At 30.8% G+C, this 18,911-nt stretch overlaps 1 protein-coding gene across 1 annotated transcript; it reads left to right on the top strand.

Annotated features, from left to right (window-relative positions):
• Positions 1-12,139: 12,139 nt before the first annotated feature.
• LOC129968156 (adult-specific rigid cuticular protein 15.7-like) lies at positions 12,140-16,264 on the top strand. The gene is made up of 3 exons (XM_056081976.1): positions 12,140-12,243; positions 15,005-15,061; positions 15,587-16,264. The coding sequence occupies exons 1-3, from the start codon at positions 12,163-12,165 to the stop codon at positions 15,974-15,976; spliced, it is 528 nt and encodes a 175-aa protein (XP_055937951.1). The 5' UTR covers positions 12,140-12,162; the 3' UTR covers positions 15,977-16,264.
• The last annotated feature ends 2,647 nt before the right edge of the window (positions 16,265-18,911 follow it).

The raw sequence follows: 18,911 nt of genomic DNA, 5'->3' as shown, positions 1-18,911 counted from the left end.
ATTTGAATTTTCTACGTAAATTGCAAATTTGCTGAGCTAGTATAATTCACGCACGTAAATTACAAGTCATTTCATGGGTAAGTAATTGTAAATAATAAATGCTAAATTGAATTTGAATTTAAAAACAATTTTCGAAGTTCACGTGGATTTTGCCACAAAAAAGTTTAAGATAGACAATGATTATTAATTAAAAATAAAATATTTTAATGATCAAATATGACAAATTTGGCTTATGCTTGAATTATAGTTTAATCGAATTCGATTAAGGTCCTATTTTGAAGCAATACTACGACTATTTTCGAATTGACCTAGAATTTTTAAATCACAATCAGAAGAACAACATCTTAGCTGACATCTGAAAATCAAAACGCTAGGGGGGGGGGACATTTGGACCCGAAAGATTTATGACGCACCGTATTTGCTAGGCCGCGTTCCGACGACCTGTGCGCGTCTGGAGACAGGCACACTTTCCTTTCACTTGTAGTTTTCCGGGACTTAGATATAGTCCTAAATCGGCCTACTGACCCTTTGTAGGATCACTTTCACCAGTGGATGTCAGTTGGGAGCTTCCGGCAAATTGTCGGTGAAATGAGCAGACACCAAAGAACCCCGGAAAACCACAAAAGAAGAGAAAGTGTGCCTGTCTCCAGGTGCGCACAGGTCGTCAGAAGGGGGCGAATGTACAGTGGAATCGGATTCAAACTTCGAACCCTCTATAATCCTCGCCATATAGCCCTTATATGGAGAACTTACTACCAAGCTATCGTCGTTCCTCAATTATAAAAGAACACTTCTCTAATGTGACTTTTCTGATCATTTTACTTTCAATATTTTTTTTAATTTTTTCGATTCTATTCTATTTTAAAGTAAAAATGATTAAATTTTGGTGGGTTTTTAAAATTTTTTTTCTGCTTATAATGTTTATTTTATTTGTGCATCCAATAACAGTATTTTATTAACTTTAATATACAATTAAATAGGAGCAGTCGTTTGAAAGACAAAATCATTTGAACACGCAATAGTATCTCGGATGCCTTTTACATTCATATATTGATTAAATCGAAATAAATGTCCTAGACAGAATGCATCATCAAATTAATATTTCAACTGCTAATTAATTCATCAACTGCTGACCAATAAATTAGTCAAGAGTTGAAAGGAAAATATGAACCATCAAAGATTAAGTTGCAGGAACGAATGATAATTATTTATTTAAGAAATATTTTACGGTTAAAAATAATAAAAAGAATTTTGCTTATGATAATAAAAGAAAATATTTTCGGTAAAAAGTTCCATTGTCCTTTCACATTCCACGTCTTTATTCTTTACTTTGATTTACAATTATTCAATTTCGATAATAAGTTAAATCATGTAAGAAAATTAATTTCTATATTAACATGGTGAAAAATATACAGCACCAGCCACCAGCAGATATTTTCCCCTGTTAGTGCAAGTTGATGAAATTTTAGTAATAAAAAGACATCAGGTACAAATCACTTACGAAATTGACCTGTGGGGTTTTCTAAGAAGATAAGGGGAAATTAGATATTATCACAGATGCTGTTTTATTATTCTAATATCCTACTTTGAAGCTGCACTAGAGTATTTAGGGATGGATGTTATAATTTTGATTCGAAAACAGATATCGAGGACGATGCCTGAGACTGTATTTCCCCTCTCTCCAAACTTCCACAATACACAAGGAAGAAAAACGATGGAAGAAAGGTACTTAGATTCTAATCACAAATGACTCAGAAAGATTAAATGATATTTTTGTTATTCTTTTACAATATATCAGTGAATTGATTATATGAAATACCCTCTTCATATAAACTAAATGCTAAAAAGAGTGATAGTGAGAGATTTAATTTTATAGAGGAACGATATCGATATGAATTAGAAAATTCTATTATGATCCTATACTCGGTTTAAATCGCAGGGATTGTTTTCCTGCCAAATTTCTCTTATACTTGTACAAATGGATGCATTTTGTGTTTTACTTTGTGGAATAGTGATGATATTATGCACTTTGTGTTTTTCTTATTAAATGATTAGCCCTGAAAGTTGAAACGTATCTACAATTTAGAGTAAAAATTTACATAGAAAATTTTTAGTACTTTACATTTTTGAGTATAACATTCATAAACGCTCAAATAGACTGATCAAACCGAGTAGCTACTCATGACAATTTTAGTCTAAAATTGAAACAAGCCTATAATTTGGGTTAAAAGATTGTGTTTCAAATTTTATTGCTCTAATATCTTGCATTGTTCAAACTCCTTGATTCCTTTCATTGTTCTAATCTCTTTAATTCTTTGCATTTTTTTAATCCTCTTGATTCTTTACATTATTTTTCTCGCTTTCATTCCTTGCATTGATTTAATTCTTTTCATTCATATTGTTATATTCTCTGTCATTCCTTGCATTGTTCTAATCCTTGCATTCTAGAGAAATATTCGAAGTCCTTGCATTGGGTTATTTTATTCAGCTACAATTGGGTGGACTAAAAAGTAATCCATACACAAATTTCATTCAAAAATTAATATGAATGCGCAATTTTAGTTTAGAGAAATCAAAGAAGTTCACATGGAAATGATTAGAAAGAATTTGTTGAAGCATGCGGAAAATTCGAAAATGATAGAATCCTTTTAATTAATAAAGTTTCATTTATGTCAAACTGTTTTGTATAGAAGTGAATAGTTTTGTTGAAAACGAAACGAATAGTAAACGAAGAAATAATAAAGTGAAAAACATAAAATTGGCTTAGATTCAAAATTTATTACTATGCTGATGTTTCAATTACAAATATTTAACATTAAAAAGTAAATAATCTTCGATATTGTTTGAACAATCGATCCCAAAAATTGAGTCTACACCTGAATGTATAAACAATATTTTTATTTGACAGGCTAAATTTGCCTTTGAGAAAATTGTGTTTTTCATTGAGACTCATCCCGTACCAACATGTCAAGAAGAAAAACTAAGAAGCAAAAGTTACTTTTATAGAAAAATAAATAAATATAGCATTTAGAGGGAAAAGAATATCATGAAAATGAATGTACAACTTTATTAATTTCGTCACAAAAAGCAAATGAATGTTTAGTTGGAAAATCTTTTGCCTGGACCATAGCTTGTAATCGCTTAGGCATGGATCTGACCAGATTTTTGGTTGTTTCAACTGAAATTTTGGCTCACTCTTCCCTTAAGACTTTCTTGAGATCCGTTTTACTTGTCGCGACATGTTCATGTACGGATTTTTCCAACTGAGACAGACTATAAATTTTCTATAACACTTACGTCTGGAGGTGGAGGTGAAGTTGTTGTCTGCAATGGTACTACAAATAAAGCTTAACAATCCTCGCAGTATGATTCGGATCGTTATCCTACTGAAAGATGAAGTAGTTTGACACTAGTCCTAATTTATTGATATTTTTTTGTAAGTTATTCTTTAACATGTCAAGATATACCAGTGTATCCATAATGCTATTAATGAAAACAAGTTCTCATACTCCATTTGCTGCCATACGTATGTATTCTTAGGATCTAGTTCTTTTCTAACTTTTCTCTACAAATCATACCTACTATATAGATATTATTTGCTTTTATCAGAGAAAATAACACAGTTCCAGAAAGATTCCGGTTTTGAAGCAGGTTCTTTTACAAAAGAAAGCCTTATTTTTCTGTTGATACAACTGTTGGAGTACGACCATGAAATCCTGCATTATAATGAACATGTCTTACAGTTTCAGATGAAAGCTTTTTACCATTTCCTGAGGACGTCGCTGATACAAGTTTTGGAGCATTTAAATTTTTAATCTTTCTTTACTGAACATATAGTCTTCCTCTTTTCAGTAAGGCTTAAATTTTCTTTACGTTTTCTTCCTAAAGTAATGGCCACACATCTACTTCTACGATAATTCTATAGCATTTTCCGGACACAACTATGACTATTTCCAATCAGAGAAGCAATTTCTCGAAGAGATTTGCTATCTTTCGACCATTTGATGGTTAAACAACGTACATTCTCAGAAGTTTCAATCCTAAAATTCATTATAAGGGTATTTCTGGTGAAAAAAATAATTGTATTCATGCAAAAATTATTACGTTTATATGCTTCAAGTAGAACTGTAGAATTCTTTAAAGAAAATTTTTATCAGAAAAAGTGGCGTTTACTTGACAAATTGTTTAGGTATATGCTCAATTCTATGTTTACCACAAGAAAGTTATATAATTAAAATATTCTTTTAACTTCATATTTGTTTTAGTAATATCATTTTCATATTTGTTTTTGTAAATATTAAGTTTAAATGATAAGTTTGTATTATATTTTTAACCCATTAAAGAAGAGAGTGATTGGTGTACAATCAATTTTGAGATCCACTGTATTTGCAAAGCTTCATCTAGAGCTCATTTATTTTCTCATGTAATATACTCTATCGATAGATTCTTGGTAAATTTGAGAAGCATTTTAAGGTCACAAGGTTAATTAACTCACCAAATTTTTTCACTCTTCTTGAAATAACGATTCTAAGTAAATATTACTTTTAAATGCTGAGAAGCCATAACGGTAAGTAATTATGTGAATTGATACAGAAGCGCACGAAATGATTTGTAAATAATTCTTTTTAAGTTTCACTAATAAAATGCTTGCTGTAGGATGGAAAGACTAAAATACATTCTACATTTTTGAAAACGTTTGTAGAAACGGAGTGGTACAAGAGTGAAGTTCAAAATCTTAATAGCATACATCAATAATTCTCAGTACTTTTATTGATCTTTAATAACGTAGGACAGCGATAGATTTGTTAGAAATACCGGGTGCGGCATAAATTCGTTCAAACTTCAAAAAATCATAATAAAAAAGTAATGCTCCAAAAAAATTGCAGTTTGCGGGAATATGTTCAGAGAGCCTTTGGATTCGTTTTTTTTAAAGAGAGTTGTCCTGTATCCGGTTGGAAAAACCTGTTCCGTCTCTACAGAGCGCTATCTTAGGCTTTTGCGAGACCACGTTATGCCTGCTTTGCAGCAAAGACGTGCGTTATCTTCCGTCACCTTCATGCAGGATGATACCCCGCCCCCACGTTGCTAGTTCTGTTAAGACGTTCCTCCTAGACACATTCACTGAGGACAGAGTGATAAGCAGAGGATGTAAGAATGAATGGCCCTCACGATCGCCAGATCTTTCTCCAGCGGACTTTTAGTTGCGGGGTACCTGAAGTCTCGTGTCTACCGGGGCTCTCCTGCCACGTTGATGGAACTGAAAGATGCCATTCAATTGGCCATTAATGGCATCGATGTCAATATGTTACACTCAGCTGTAATAGGCGTAGTTACGCGCCTCACTTGCTTAATACCTTGTGGTGGCGGTCATGTTGGGAATCTTTTGTTTTAAAATAAAATGTACTATAATGTTACTGTGCTCTGTTTTCCTGATTTGCATAAACCGTCTCGGTATGATCGGGTGAGCGCTATCTATCGGTCATTTTTAAATACATTTTTTAATGGAAAAAACGAAATCCAAAGGCTCTCTGAACATATTCCCGCAAACCACAATTTTTCCCGAGCATTATTTTTTTTTATTATGACTTTTTGAAGTTTGAACGAATTTATGCCGCACCCGGTATATCGCGTCTTAAGTTCTTTAAGATTATTCATATCATCAAAAATTCTGGTTCTTTGATTCAATTTGAATCAAGTTATTTTTTTATTCAAATTTACTTTGAGGAACTCTATGCTGCAAAATTAATACGTTCGCTGCCATGATTCGTGCCCCGGATCCCACTATTATCTAATTAGATATTTACTTTTTTTTATCGCTTAGTTGTAGTATAGTTGATTATGTGTATTTAGAATGTAGGTGTGCATCACAGGCGATTCAAACGGTGAACAAGATATTGAAACAAGGAGATGTAAACTAAACATAGACATGTTCTATTCACATTAAATTCTATATTGAATATGGGTGACATAGTAACCAACGTGTTTAGCATAGGGGTAATAACCATGAACAACACCAGTAATTCTGAGTAGAATTCTTTCTTTTAACTCTCAAACATGTCTTTTTCTAAACCTAAACTGCCCTTTAATGAAAATTTTCAGGTTCTTTAGAGGTCCCTCCTTTAAATTTGGCAGGCCCGTTGTGGCCTGGTGGTAAGGTCTCGGCTTCGGAACCGAAGGGTTTCAAGATCCTGGACTCGATTCCACCGAAGAACCGTCGTGTAAGGGAGTAGCCTGTTGTACGTTAAATTCATCATGACTAAACATTCTCCCGCTGATGTGGCGTGGTGTGGAGAGGGGTGCCAGTTCAGGTCGTCCTCGTCATCTGACAGTGGTTCCAAATTACGAGGTCCGTCCCAAAATAGTCCTAGTGTTGCTTCAAACGGGAAGTTAATATAACAATAAACTTTAAAAAAACCTTTAAATTTGGCTGGGGGAAAAGAGCACAAAAACAAGGTATTCAGATAAATACCTAAATCAATCTTACTGACGTCGGTTTTACTGAAAAAGGCAAAAACATATTACCCTTGTTTCTCTGAACGATTATATTGAATATTTATGACACTTATAATTTTACAGTAATATCTTTGAAGTGATTTAAAATTTAGCGTCATTCAAAACCCTGTACGGTTAAATGAATACATTTTTCATGGTTAAAATTTTTATTCTTATAACTTTGTCATTCGTGCACTACTTTCTATAATGAATATTTAAACAAACCAACTACGAATGCCAACAATTAATTCTTGATCTTAGAAGTAAACAACAAACAACACATGTATAAAACTCGTGACTGAGATGCCAAGAAGCAGCGTGACTTTTCTACTTATTTTCTCGAAAACTGAGGCTCGAGTAAGAGAGTAGTTATATTTTACAACCACGAATCAAGTGCGTAGTAAAATTGGCCTTACATAAATCTACAGACTAACTCAGAATCTTAATTCTTTGCCATTGCGAAATCATTTTGGGAAATGGATGCTGAAGAGCACATTTGCAATATTCACGTTGACTATGATGCAGTGAACAGCAATTAAAATGTAAAACAAAGAATGGCATGTGAGTTAAAGTCCTTTAATAATTCATGCAGTTATTTGTGCACGATTAATTAAAACCTGAAGACCGCACACTTAGAATATAGTATTTGTAAATCAGAAGAATTGTACTTGAAAATAACTATGATACAAATAATTCAAGAAGTAAATTTATTTAAAAATACCTTCTTATGATTGGAAGATTTGTAATGAAAGTAATTTACAGAAGAATGTCATAATTTTTAAAGATTCTATCATGGCAACTAAGCAACTTTGAGAATTATTTTTTATTCTATCGTGAGAAGGGACATTCTAAAATTGCATTTGTTTTTTGAGTTTGGTTGCTTGGGGCATCTTCCATCGGAAAATGAGAGTTTATTACATCTTTTTTTTAAATATCGCAATAAGATTATAAAGTAAATCTTAACTGTGAATGGTAGCATGAGGAGAAAAATTTATTTTCTGGCCTAACGGACAACACTACTTATTTCAATTTTCAAAATTTTACTGAACGAAAAAAAATATATATAAACGAATTTTTTTACTAGTTATAAGGAATATATAAACAAATTTCATGTTTGGTATAAGCATAAGGCAGTTTATTTATTTCAAATGCGAAAAAAAATGTCATATTCATTGTAGGTTACGAAAAAAAATCAGCCTTTTCTTCCACTTATAAAATTTTGAAACCTGAAATAAGACTTAATATTTCTGTACTGTTTATTAAGCTATGATTTGTTGAGTAGCTATCTTTTAAAGAACTACCTATTTTAAAAAAAATACTTGCTTCGAATTTTATGCAATCTAACTGATGAATATAATTAATTTCCTTTTTAGCAGTGACATTAACCTTTTACATGCAAGTATGTTGTAAGTTTTATTTATTTCTACTCTTTTCCGAAACAAATTTCTTGTTCGGAATAATTTATTCATAAAAATAATATTTATGCCACTGAGCTTTCGAGTAGTTCATTTTCAATACAATGGCAGCTAAATTAGCAGATATGCCATGATTATTTTTAACGAATTTACTTCTACGTGACTCACCAGTGGTTCATACCTATTAAATAATTGCACCAAACCATCGAAATAATTAACTGATTTTTCCTCTATTATAATTAAGAGAGAGCAAAGAAAAGCTCATCTTATTAAATAGAGACCTCTTTAATCTGAAAGTGAAAAAAAAAATCATTATAATACTAACGCCTTAACATTTTCACTTTCTCATTGGCTCTTACCTCAGCTGATCCAGTATATCTAGCCAAGACTGTGAGCCAGGGATTTAGGATACACGATACATGTGACGTTATGTCTTGATCAAAGCCGAAATGCCGTGGCGACTTTGAACGAGTAACAGATTTAACACCACTACAAGGACACTGAGAACAATTGCAATGATTACAAATAGCTCTAATTTTCTTGTAAATAAAATGAAAACGCAAAACAATTTGAACATAAAGCAGAAGGGAGAGTAAACTTTCTCTTGCAGTATATTATATAAAAATTGTCTTATGTGATTTTCTTGGTCACAAGGACAACATCTATGTGACAATCCATTTCACCACCATATGAGTTATTTTTTTAAAAGCACCTTTAGTTCATTCGTTGTTGGCCTCAAGGGAGGCATTCAGACTCAATATATGGCATATTACACAGTTTAAAACATTTCAGAATATTCCGGTAATTACATGCTGAAATCACACGCCTATCGAAAGCACATCTATGACTACGAAAATATTTCTCACAGTGTGATGTGACATAAACTACAGCACGATATTACCCCTGTGATCAATGGAAATCACATGAATCAATTAGGTACACATAACAAAACTTCAGCTTCCTGCCGTAGTGTACTCAAACTTTTTTCTTCTCGCTTGCAAGATATTATAGATATTTATAATAGATGCAATCATTTTCAATATTCCTGCGCTTTTTTTTTTCTCTTTTTAGGTTTCGCAGTTTTTTTTTTTTTTTTTTTTTGAAATTCTATATATACATCGTTTATTGAATTCTATGCATCGTTATTGAATAAAATAGCACAAAATATAATCCCTTGCCTAATTTAAAACATTTTTCTGGTTGTAACTATATGTCTGATTTTAAATGCTAAGAAATTAGCAGATGAGCCACGATTGCGAATACACTTTATACGGTGTCTCAAAAGAGTGGAACATGCGTTTATTTCCTTAACTAATGTAATTAGACATATACTTCTAGTCGAAAAATTTCATCAAATAAAATACCCCAATGTATGAAAATACTTTGGCCTCTGTAGAGGTTGAAAGTACAAAATTACAAAAATTAAAATTTTATGCAGCGAATTTAGTTTTATCCACAGCGCAAAAATGCCGGTGGGCAAAATGTTTTTCTTTCACATTTCTGTAAGCACGCGAAGTCTATCTATAAAATTTGCTAACCTATTTGAAAGTAAATTTATTGACTTAGATAATTTTTCTATACTTCAGACTGGTGTGTGAGCGAATCTTCCGTTGTCTTTTTTAGGAGATAATACACATATTACAAAAGGTTATTAAACGAGCTTAATCAAAATCAACCATGTATTTGCATTATGATGCAGTTATTAGCTATTTCTTTTTTTAAAAAATGATCGAATAATACATTAATTGAAGTTCTGAATGAATTCCTTAATACTGAATAAAAATCTCCGACATTGCTCGAATTTATATTTTTCTAACAATACTCGCTAACGCGATTAAGTCATTATTTGTGACATCAAGGCATGTCGACAAGCAAAGATCTTCCACATCTGCAAGAGACCTGTTATACACAGAAGAGCGTAAGCAACTCCATCAATAAAAGTCAACAAGCGTCAAGTCAGGTAATACGGGAAGAAATTCAATAAGTCCTTGTGAGCCAATCCACCTGTCAACAAATCTACCATCCAATCAGCGACTTACTTCTGACGTAGGGTGAAGAGCAGCGCCATCTATTTGCTAGTACATTTATAAAGGTATTACCAACAGTCAAAGAACTTAAATAAACTATTCAAAACTAATTGAATAGATTGGTTACCATATAACATGCAAATGTTCAAAATAAGACTAACCCAAAAATTTTTTTAAATGACACACCACACATTTATAGAAAATTTTTACTGATAATGAGCCTCTTGTATGATGAATAGATTTTTTTTTTTGTTTGAAAAGTGATAGTTTCATTGATTGATACCTCCATTTCAATTAAAACAAGGTTTTCTTCATTTCTTCTGAAAGAAAAAATGCTTGATTTCGTCAGAAGTAAGGCCCATTTGTAAAGCTCTACAAATTCATCTGTTTGTGGCTGTCAGTGAATTTTACGAATGCCTAATGAATGTCAGTAATTATGGCATTCATAAGGTCCTGAACTGACTGTTCATACATTAACATGAGGATAACGTGAAAAATAAAAAGAAATAAAATGCCAATTTCTTTGCTACTTGCATAACGCCTCGTCTCCTTGGGGCATAAGAATCATGTTATTTATAAATACAAATCTTCCTGTAAAAACATTTTCTAAAGGGATGCTGAAAACTCTCTATTTATATTCTTTTTTTCTTTCGTTCTTTTAAAGTAAATTTGTATTATTTTGCACCTAATCCAGCGTTATTGTTGCATACAATTTAAATCATCAACATTCCAAAAAGTCTTTCTTTATTAAAATATTTCATATTTTGAAATATATCACACATACACTTGTATGTGTGATATTAACATGCAAACAAAGAATTTTCTTTTCTCTTTCGGTATTCAATTACCTTGCTAAAGATCGAATGTTCAATTTCTCAAATTTCAAGATAGTAAATGCTTTATCCAAATTTGAATATAATAAAGGTTTTCGTATAAAGTTGTGATAAGCCTCTTTAAATTTTAAAGTACACATATTCCTGCAGATTCTAGAGACAGAAACATGAAATTCTGCGTATAAAAATGTATTTTTAAACACCTTTTATAATCAACCTGTACAGAAACGAAAGTGTTTTTATATAATCACTTTCTTACTTAAAGCAAACAAACTTTGCAATTGGAAGTATATATATCTAAATGCAATAATTAAAGAAATAAATATTTGTTGCACTTTGGAGGCGAAGGGTTGTGATTTTATTGTTGTTTGAGATTTTTGCATTTTAATTGGGTGATCAGTTTATTTGTTTTATTTTATTAACTACCATTCCTGTTAGGAATGAGGTTTGCTAAACTCTTAAAACCATAGCAGTGGATATTTCAGTCATCATGGTTGTTAGAGTATTCCGGCACTTGTCGTACTGGGTTCGTTCACTTCTCTTTACATCTAATTTCAAGCTTTAAACCAGGTTGGAAACGCAGATCGGAGTATATTTTCTGATAATCTGCTTAATTGCAAAAATCTGCGAGACTCTTGCAAAATAGTTTTCTTATTAAGTTTTAAAATTTACCACTATAATTCAAAAGTAAATTCAGCCGAGTGATTTTGATGAATCTAAGCAAAGTATTCATGAATGGAAGATGGCACTTTCATTTGGTACTATCCATTTCTTTTATCGTTTAAATTTTAATCGTTATGCAAATCACTTGTAATGATTTATGTCAAAAACATTTAAAACAATGTGGCACCTTGAATAAAATTTTCGCATAATTTTGAAAGGCAAATAGTTACAAAGTCATATGTCTATTTTAATTTATTCAAAACAAAGTTTCGCTGTGAGGGACACTATAACCCAATTTTCATCGTAATGTCTTTTTAATGAAGATCAAAGATCTTACAGTGGACACAGTGTCTAATAAAATTTACGTTAAGGCTACTTAGTGACCTGTGCCATTAGTATTCAGTCTATGATGTTCACAATGAAAGCAACAGTTTGATTTAATTGCCCTTTGATGTCTTCAACAACTAAAATGTTCAATAAATCCCTCATTCCCTGTACTGCTGATGGCGTTCTCGAGCAGAACAGGTGGTGACTTATGAATACAAATATAATCAAAAATCACTAACAACTTTAGGTTCTTATGATTTTTTCGAGGTCAGCCATTTCCCTAAATTTACGAGTTGAACTTTGCACTGGCCCAAGTTAAAACTAAATTAGAATCAGACGCCTTATGAATAGATTTCAATGGTGATAAGAGAATTATAAAAAACATTGTTTTGGTATAAAACTGCGATGCAGATTATTATTTTACCACATTTTCCTCTTTGGTGTGAGTGTCCGAACGATTTCCTGATTCTTGTATTAAAAATGAAGGTGAGTATTTTCTTCTATGAATTTTTGATGTTAATTGCCATCAAAGGATTTTTCGTTATTAATTTCTATTTAATTTCATTTCAAATCATAAGGCTGCAGCCATAAGTTCTAATACTATTTACTTATTGAAAATACTTACCTTCTATTCTTTTTATTGAAATTTTCGGCATTTAATGATAAAAGTTCTGTATGGAAATTTTTTTAAGTACCGAAACTGAATTCAGCAGCAAGTTTGTGAAAAATGTCAGTAGCAGTTTATCATAATATTTTATTTTTTCCTGGATATACTTTATAAAATGTACTTGATGAAAATTTTGCGCTAAACAATTAGAATTAAACTCTGCTGTGTACCGGGGAAAAGACATGGAACATTTTACACTGTTGTGCGAAGGCTACACGAAAATGGTGCCGGTTTCGCTTCCGTCTCCTTTGTTTTAAAATGACAAAGAGTTGCCGTATAATATGCATTAAATTAAATATTGTGTTTTCACCGTGTAGTTCTAAAACGGTCCATTAATCTAATAAAATGAACTATTTGATCAAATAGTCGTAGTTATGCAACCGAGAAACCATTGACCTTTTGTGGAATTTGAGTTTTTAATACTTTCTAGTTTGCGATGCCAAATTGGGAAAATTAATCTGTTGCACAACAGATTATTTATAATGCAATCATCAGTTTTGGAAATAGTCATCATAATAAGAATTAAAAAGTTTTCATTATAATTTCTATATCTCAAAATACATATTTTGTGGATGACATTGTGTCTAGTATCGTTATAGATACTCTACGTTTATTTTAATTTCCGCAATACTTTAAAATTTTGGCTATTTCAGTACTGAAATCAAATAAGTTGCTTCATAATGTCTGGATAATTATATTAATATAAAAAGATATACACAGTTCATTCTTTATTGCTTTGATCTAAGCAGTCATAGATTGGGAATAATTTAAAAGTAATATTTGGTTTGCCATATTATAAAAAAATCATTTTGACCATTTTTACTCTTTTGTTTGATTTTACAATTGTACCTATTTTCCTTCTTTTGAGCATGCGTTTCAAGGTATGAAATAATTAACTTAAGATATCGTTTACAAAAAAAAAAAAAATTTTGTTTGGTTTTTCATTTTTTATTTATTTATTTGATAAGAAGAATAGAAAACAAAGCTATTGAAGTTCGATAATCTAGTTTCATCAGAACTAACAATTTTTTTATTGAATCAAAATTATTTTTAATCTGAAGTCCATCATTAAAACCCAAATTTCGTTTGAATATTTAAATAATTTGAAAGCTTAATAATGCCTCAAGTGTCACTCTAGCCCTCTAATCGGGACTCAAAGCTACGAGTTCCGTTCCAAAACAGCCCTATTGTTATATCGGGATTAAAATAACTAATCCAAATAAAAAAGAACCGATCTTAAATGCAGAATTATAGAATTTAATCTAGTTTTGGTTCTGATGAAAGGCAAATACCAGTGCAAGTTGGTACACATTGATAAAATTTTTTGTTGCATTTCATGATACATTTAAAAAAATTATTCGATTTCAGCTTAAACTTCATTTTAATCTATTATCAAAATGTGAAATTATATTTCTAACTTTTATTGCAATTTAATAAAATTTTATATGAACAAGTTTTGAGTTTCTTTAAATGTATGACTTGACACTATTATTTTTATTTTTTTCGTTATATTTTCTCCAGCAAGGAATTATAATTTATTTTGTTTATTGTTTTAGTTTACTGACTGTTTTAAAACAATCATTACTTATTAAATAATTTCTTACTTATTCTTTCTACCTAAACACCTGCTTAATATGTGTGTGTGTGTGGGGGGGTATATAAGAACTGTAAAATACATTGAATGTTTTGAATAGCATTGGCAAAAAATAATTGAGAAATAACTATCTTTGCGGGAATCTAACATCCTTATTGAATCCAGCGCGCGATTTTTGGCATTTTTGAGGATTAATCGCTGTCATGCGATTAGTAAATGAATACCAAAAAATCAATTATATAATATATAATGTTCTTATATTATATAATATATAATGTAATTATATAATTATATAATATATAATGTAATTATATAATTATATAATATATAATGTAATTATATAATATATAATCCTATAATGTTCGGAGACCTTTTCTCCGAACATTTAAAACTAAAATTCAGCATAGAACTACAATTGTAGTCACAAAATGAAATACCAAATATCATTTATTGCATTTTTGAGTAATCGTTTTTTATGTGCGCAAAAGTATAGACCGACATACGATCAATCCTTTGACAAAATAGACTGAAAATTTCATAAGCTCTACAATTTAAATACTAAAACTGTGAACTAAATTTCATTTACCTTTGTTAATTGTTTGAAACATTGTGTTTAAATGCATGAAAAGTACAGACTCATAAATTGCCCGCTCTTGACAGATTTGATTAAAATCTGATGCAAAATCGTGTATGAAATTCTGTCTAGCTTGCTTTTTACATTTTCGCGTTATCCTGCCAGTCAAACTGATATACAGCTTTCTCTGAATGGATTTCGTTCAAATTTTAGGAGAAATCTGCAAATTCGATGTTAAGGTCATACACAAAATTTCCTTTGTGTATCTCAAAGACTCTTTGAGTTATTGTTTTTGTTTTATTTTGTTTTTTATTCTTTTATCTATTGAATGCAATATTTTATGAAAGAAGTCAACAATGTGCATTTCTCTGTACTTATTCCGCTTACTTATTTTGATATTTTTTATTGATAGTTTCTGGTGATTTTAACAGCTGTAGTGGCATCTGTCTCTGCTCAAACAGGTTACAGAGTAAGTAGATATTTTTTAATAAAATTTCGTTTGTTCTAAAGACCTTCGAACAAAAAATAACACTATGGAACTCATCTAAAGAAAGCAATAAAAAAGGTACAATGCAGATTAATTAATTTTTATTTCCATTAATAATTTTAAAAATTGATTACTTCAATACTCTTCAATTTTTCATACTCAATATAGTTACTTAGCCTTTGTTTGCTACTGTTTAATGTTTAAACAGCTTTTTATTGCAGACTTCGTATTTTATCAGTCTTCCTTTATTCGCTTTTCCCATTTACCTATCAGTGATATATTAAATATTTTTTTACTCCAAAAGCGTCAGTACAAAGTTTGACACAAACATATGAATGTAGGTGTCATAAATCATGGTGAAAACTATATGTATTTTTTAAAGTAACAAAGGATAAAATAAAAATATTTTTAGCATTTTGCGATATTAACATTCTAACTGTTTCAAATAGACCTTTTGAAATTCATTTATCAACTTCTTTATCAAAGCTTTCATTTATTTCTTTGCAGCCTCAAATACCTGAATATGCGCCGATCCCATATTCCTTCAATTATCTGTCTGAAGCAGATGAAGGTAGCAGCAGTCACCAAGAAAGTGGAGACGGTTCAGGAAATGTCCAGGGATCCTACACAGTAATCCACGGAGACGGCTTGAGGAGGGTCGTCGAATATACCGCTGGACCTGACGGTTTTAAGGCCATTGTTCGAACCAACGAGCCAGGCACCGATAACAGTAGTCCTGCCGACGTCATCTTCGAATCCACTGCTCCTGAAGCAAAAGGGCCCATCATCACTTACAGCAATAATGTTGCTCCTGCAGTAAGAAGTGGAGGCCAAAGACAGAATGTAAGATACGTACTTGTGCCAAGTACTGATCCTAGGGCATCACGACAATATTAGATTCTATCAAGTTTATCTTAGGACCATGGGAAGTACAAAACATTGAAAGCTGGTTTTGGTATACAGGCTACTACTTTTTGTATTAAATTTTGTAAAAAAAAAAATGATGACTATTTTAGAATAAATTTTATTTCTTGCATGCAAATTTATTGTTAATCTCCAAATCAATGTTTCAGTAAATGTGTAAGTCGGAATTAATTTCAAGTGATATATTGTGTTTCATAAAGTTTGGCTTTATATCCATTGAAATTTTCAAATGTTCATGGGAATAAATGTACTTTAGGTGCATTTGATTTTTATTATTTTTTTAAAATTATGATATTCAGATTCATAAGACAACCATATCACCTTTAATTTTATTTCTAAAATATATCCTCTTTTCGATAAATTAGGAAAATAAATGTGGACTATTGAAATATGTTTATTTAATGAATCTTTTAATTTCTTCAAATAATTTTTCATCTCTTAGGGATCAAAAAATAGCACTCAAGGTTTAACCATTTTTCTACAAAACTGAAATAGTAAGAATAAGAGGGAGATTATAATTTTTTTCATGTAACATATGCCTTCATTTTCGTCGATTTCTCTTCAAAACCTGTATAATTAAAAGAAATTTGCTCTGTAATTAAATCGGAAATATAGTATAGTGCTTTGACTTTTTTTTATTATATTCTGAAATTAAATACTGTTTTTTCAATCATCTTTTGATCCAAAGTCAGATATGTTGTAAGGTATCTCGGGTATGTCAAGGTTTATATATGAATGAGAATAAGTATCAAACTAATAACAAACATCAGGCTTTATGATAGCACTAAAAGCATAAAATTTTTAAAAAAATTATATCTCGAAAAATAATTTATTTCTATGAAAGTTAAAAGTTATCACAAATGTTTTAAAGACATTTGTTAATAATTTTAAGATAAATGGTACTAAAATGAAAGAAATTGAATGAGTCAAACATAATTCATAGAAATTAAATATTCTAATCAGTGGTGGAAGCATCTTGCACATGTAGAAAAAATGATAAATCCTGTTTTTGTTACTTATGGCACTTGCCACGGACAAGCCCGATGTTCGAAGACTGTCGATTTAAACCTAAGGGGGCCTCTTGTTTCTATAGTAGCGTCATCTAGGGCCAAGAGTACGACTTAACTACACAGACGTCGCAACCCTTTTTACGGAGCGGACGGACTTCATTCACGCATTTCATTCACTCATCCACAGATCGTCATTTAGACCTGAATCAGAGAACGATCACCCCTGATCTAGTACCCCCAGTGATATTACTCTCGACATGGAGGACTTTGTGACCACGACAGATTTATGCGCCCGTCAGTCACCAAGAACGCGGGGAAACTTCGGCCGGTGGGGTTCGAACTCGCAACCTAAGGGACGCGAATACAACCAGGCTATCCCGGCCTATATATAATCCTAATGAAAACTATATATATTATTATAACTTGGATGAGTATAAGACAAACATCATAGTTGAAATCAAAAATATACAAATTGGCCTCATTATTTCTTTGGAATCGACATTAGATTTGATAAAATTTACATCATCAATACCAATATTTAATTTTGGCATTGATATCAAATAATTAAATAGTTCGTGAAATAAACTGCCATTTATAGAAGATTGCCAGAAGATTATATAGAATTTATACATTGGTCCTTATAAGAATAAAATGATCATATTATTTTGTTGAAGTCATTTTATTTTTGAAACTATTGAAATAAAGCATCACTTTTCAAACATCACCATCGCAATCACTGCTACAAATGAAAACGAAATGCGTATCTACACTGTATAGGACAGACAATTAACTATAAACAACTACACAAATTTATTTGAATTGATCCAACTATAATTTGAAAGAGGAATATATACTTATTTCACTACATTTTAAAAATTTTATTAATTAAAAATTAAACAAGTATTGGCGATTTTTATTGTTAAGGCCTCAAATATTATCACAAAAATGCGATTTTTTTGCACCATCTTCAGATTTAAAACATTTTATTTTTAATGATTACAGATTGATTTTTTTTAGTTTTCCCCTTATTATTACAATTACTTTAAGTTATTTTGTAATAATTTGTAACAATATTTTTTAATACTATAATGAAAATCTTTGAATTTTTTCATCAAATATTTAATTGCTTGTATTTCTCTAATCTCAAACTCCACGAAATGAATATTCTACTTATATTCCCACATCTTTTCAAAAAGTCATAGTGAATTTTTACTTCCTAGTATTATTTTCTTTAGTTTTTTTTTTGTGAAATCTGTAAATTATGCCTTCTAAAATATTTAGTATACTAGGTAATTTATCCACTACATACTGAAGCAATATATTTGCCCCTTTCATAAATTTGTTATTCGCACATTCCAATTATTTTACATGTTTTTGAACATGTTTCTCATAATGCTCTTGACTGCACCACATCAATTTAATATTGGAATCAACAATGCATTTTGCTAGAAGAATAAGAAAGTGAAGTTACAACATCGCGTAAGGTGCATCCAGATATTAGATAATACAAGCATAATGTCTTTCATACGAATATAGCAATCGATTTGATTTCATTGACAGTTCATGCATACACAAAGCATAAAAAGGTGTAAGGCTGCTATTATAACACGCTATAAATATCCTTCATAATTTGAAGTTTAAAAGTATCCATGAGTGGGATTATCAAATCAAAATACTCTGCATGTTGATCAATACGCAAGAGATTTAAATGGAATTCAACACAACCAGTATTACCGGCAAGTAACCTGGCCGCTAATGGTAACTAGTTTCAAACAAATATAATAGGAAAATATTTAAAAATAATGAAATTTTTATATTTAATTATAAATTAATTTAAAATAAGTTAATTGTACTCTTGTTCACTGTCTCATTTTTTAAAAAAACTGCAATTTTTCTAA

This window comes from Argiope bruennichi, chromosome 5 (genome assembly GCF_947563725.1).
Source record: "Argiope bruennichi chromosome 5, qqArgBrue1.1, whole genome shotgun sequence".
NCBI classification, from domain to species: Eukaryota; Metazoa; Arthropoda; class Arachnida; order Araneae; family Araneidae; genus Argiope; species Argiope bruennichi.
This window is presented reverse-complemented; position numbering and strand designations above follow the sequence as displayed.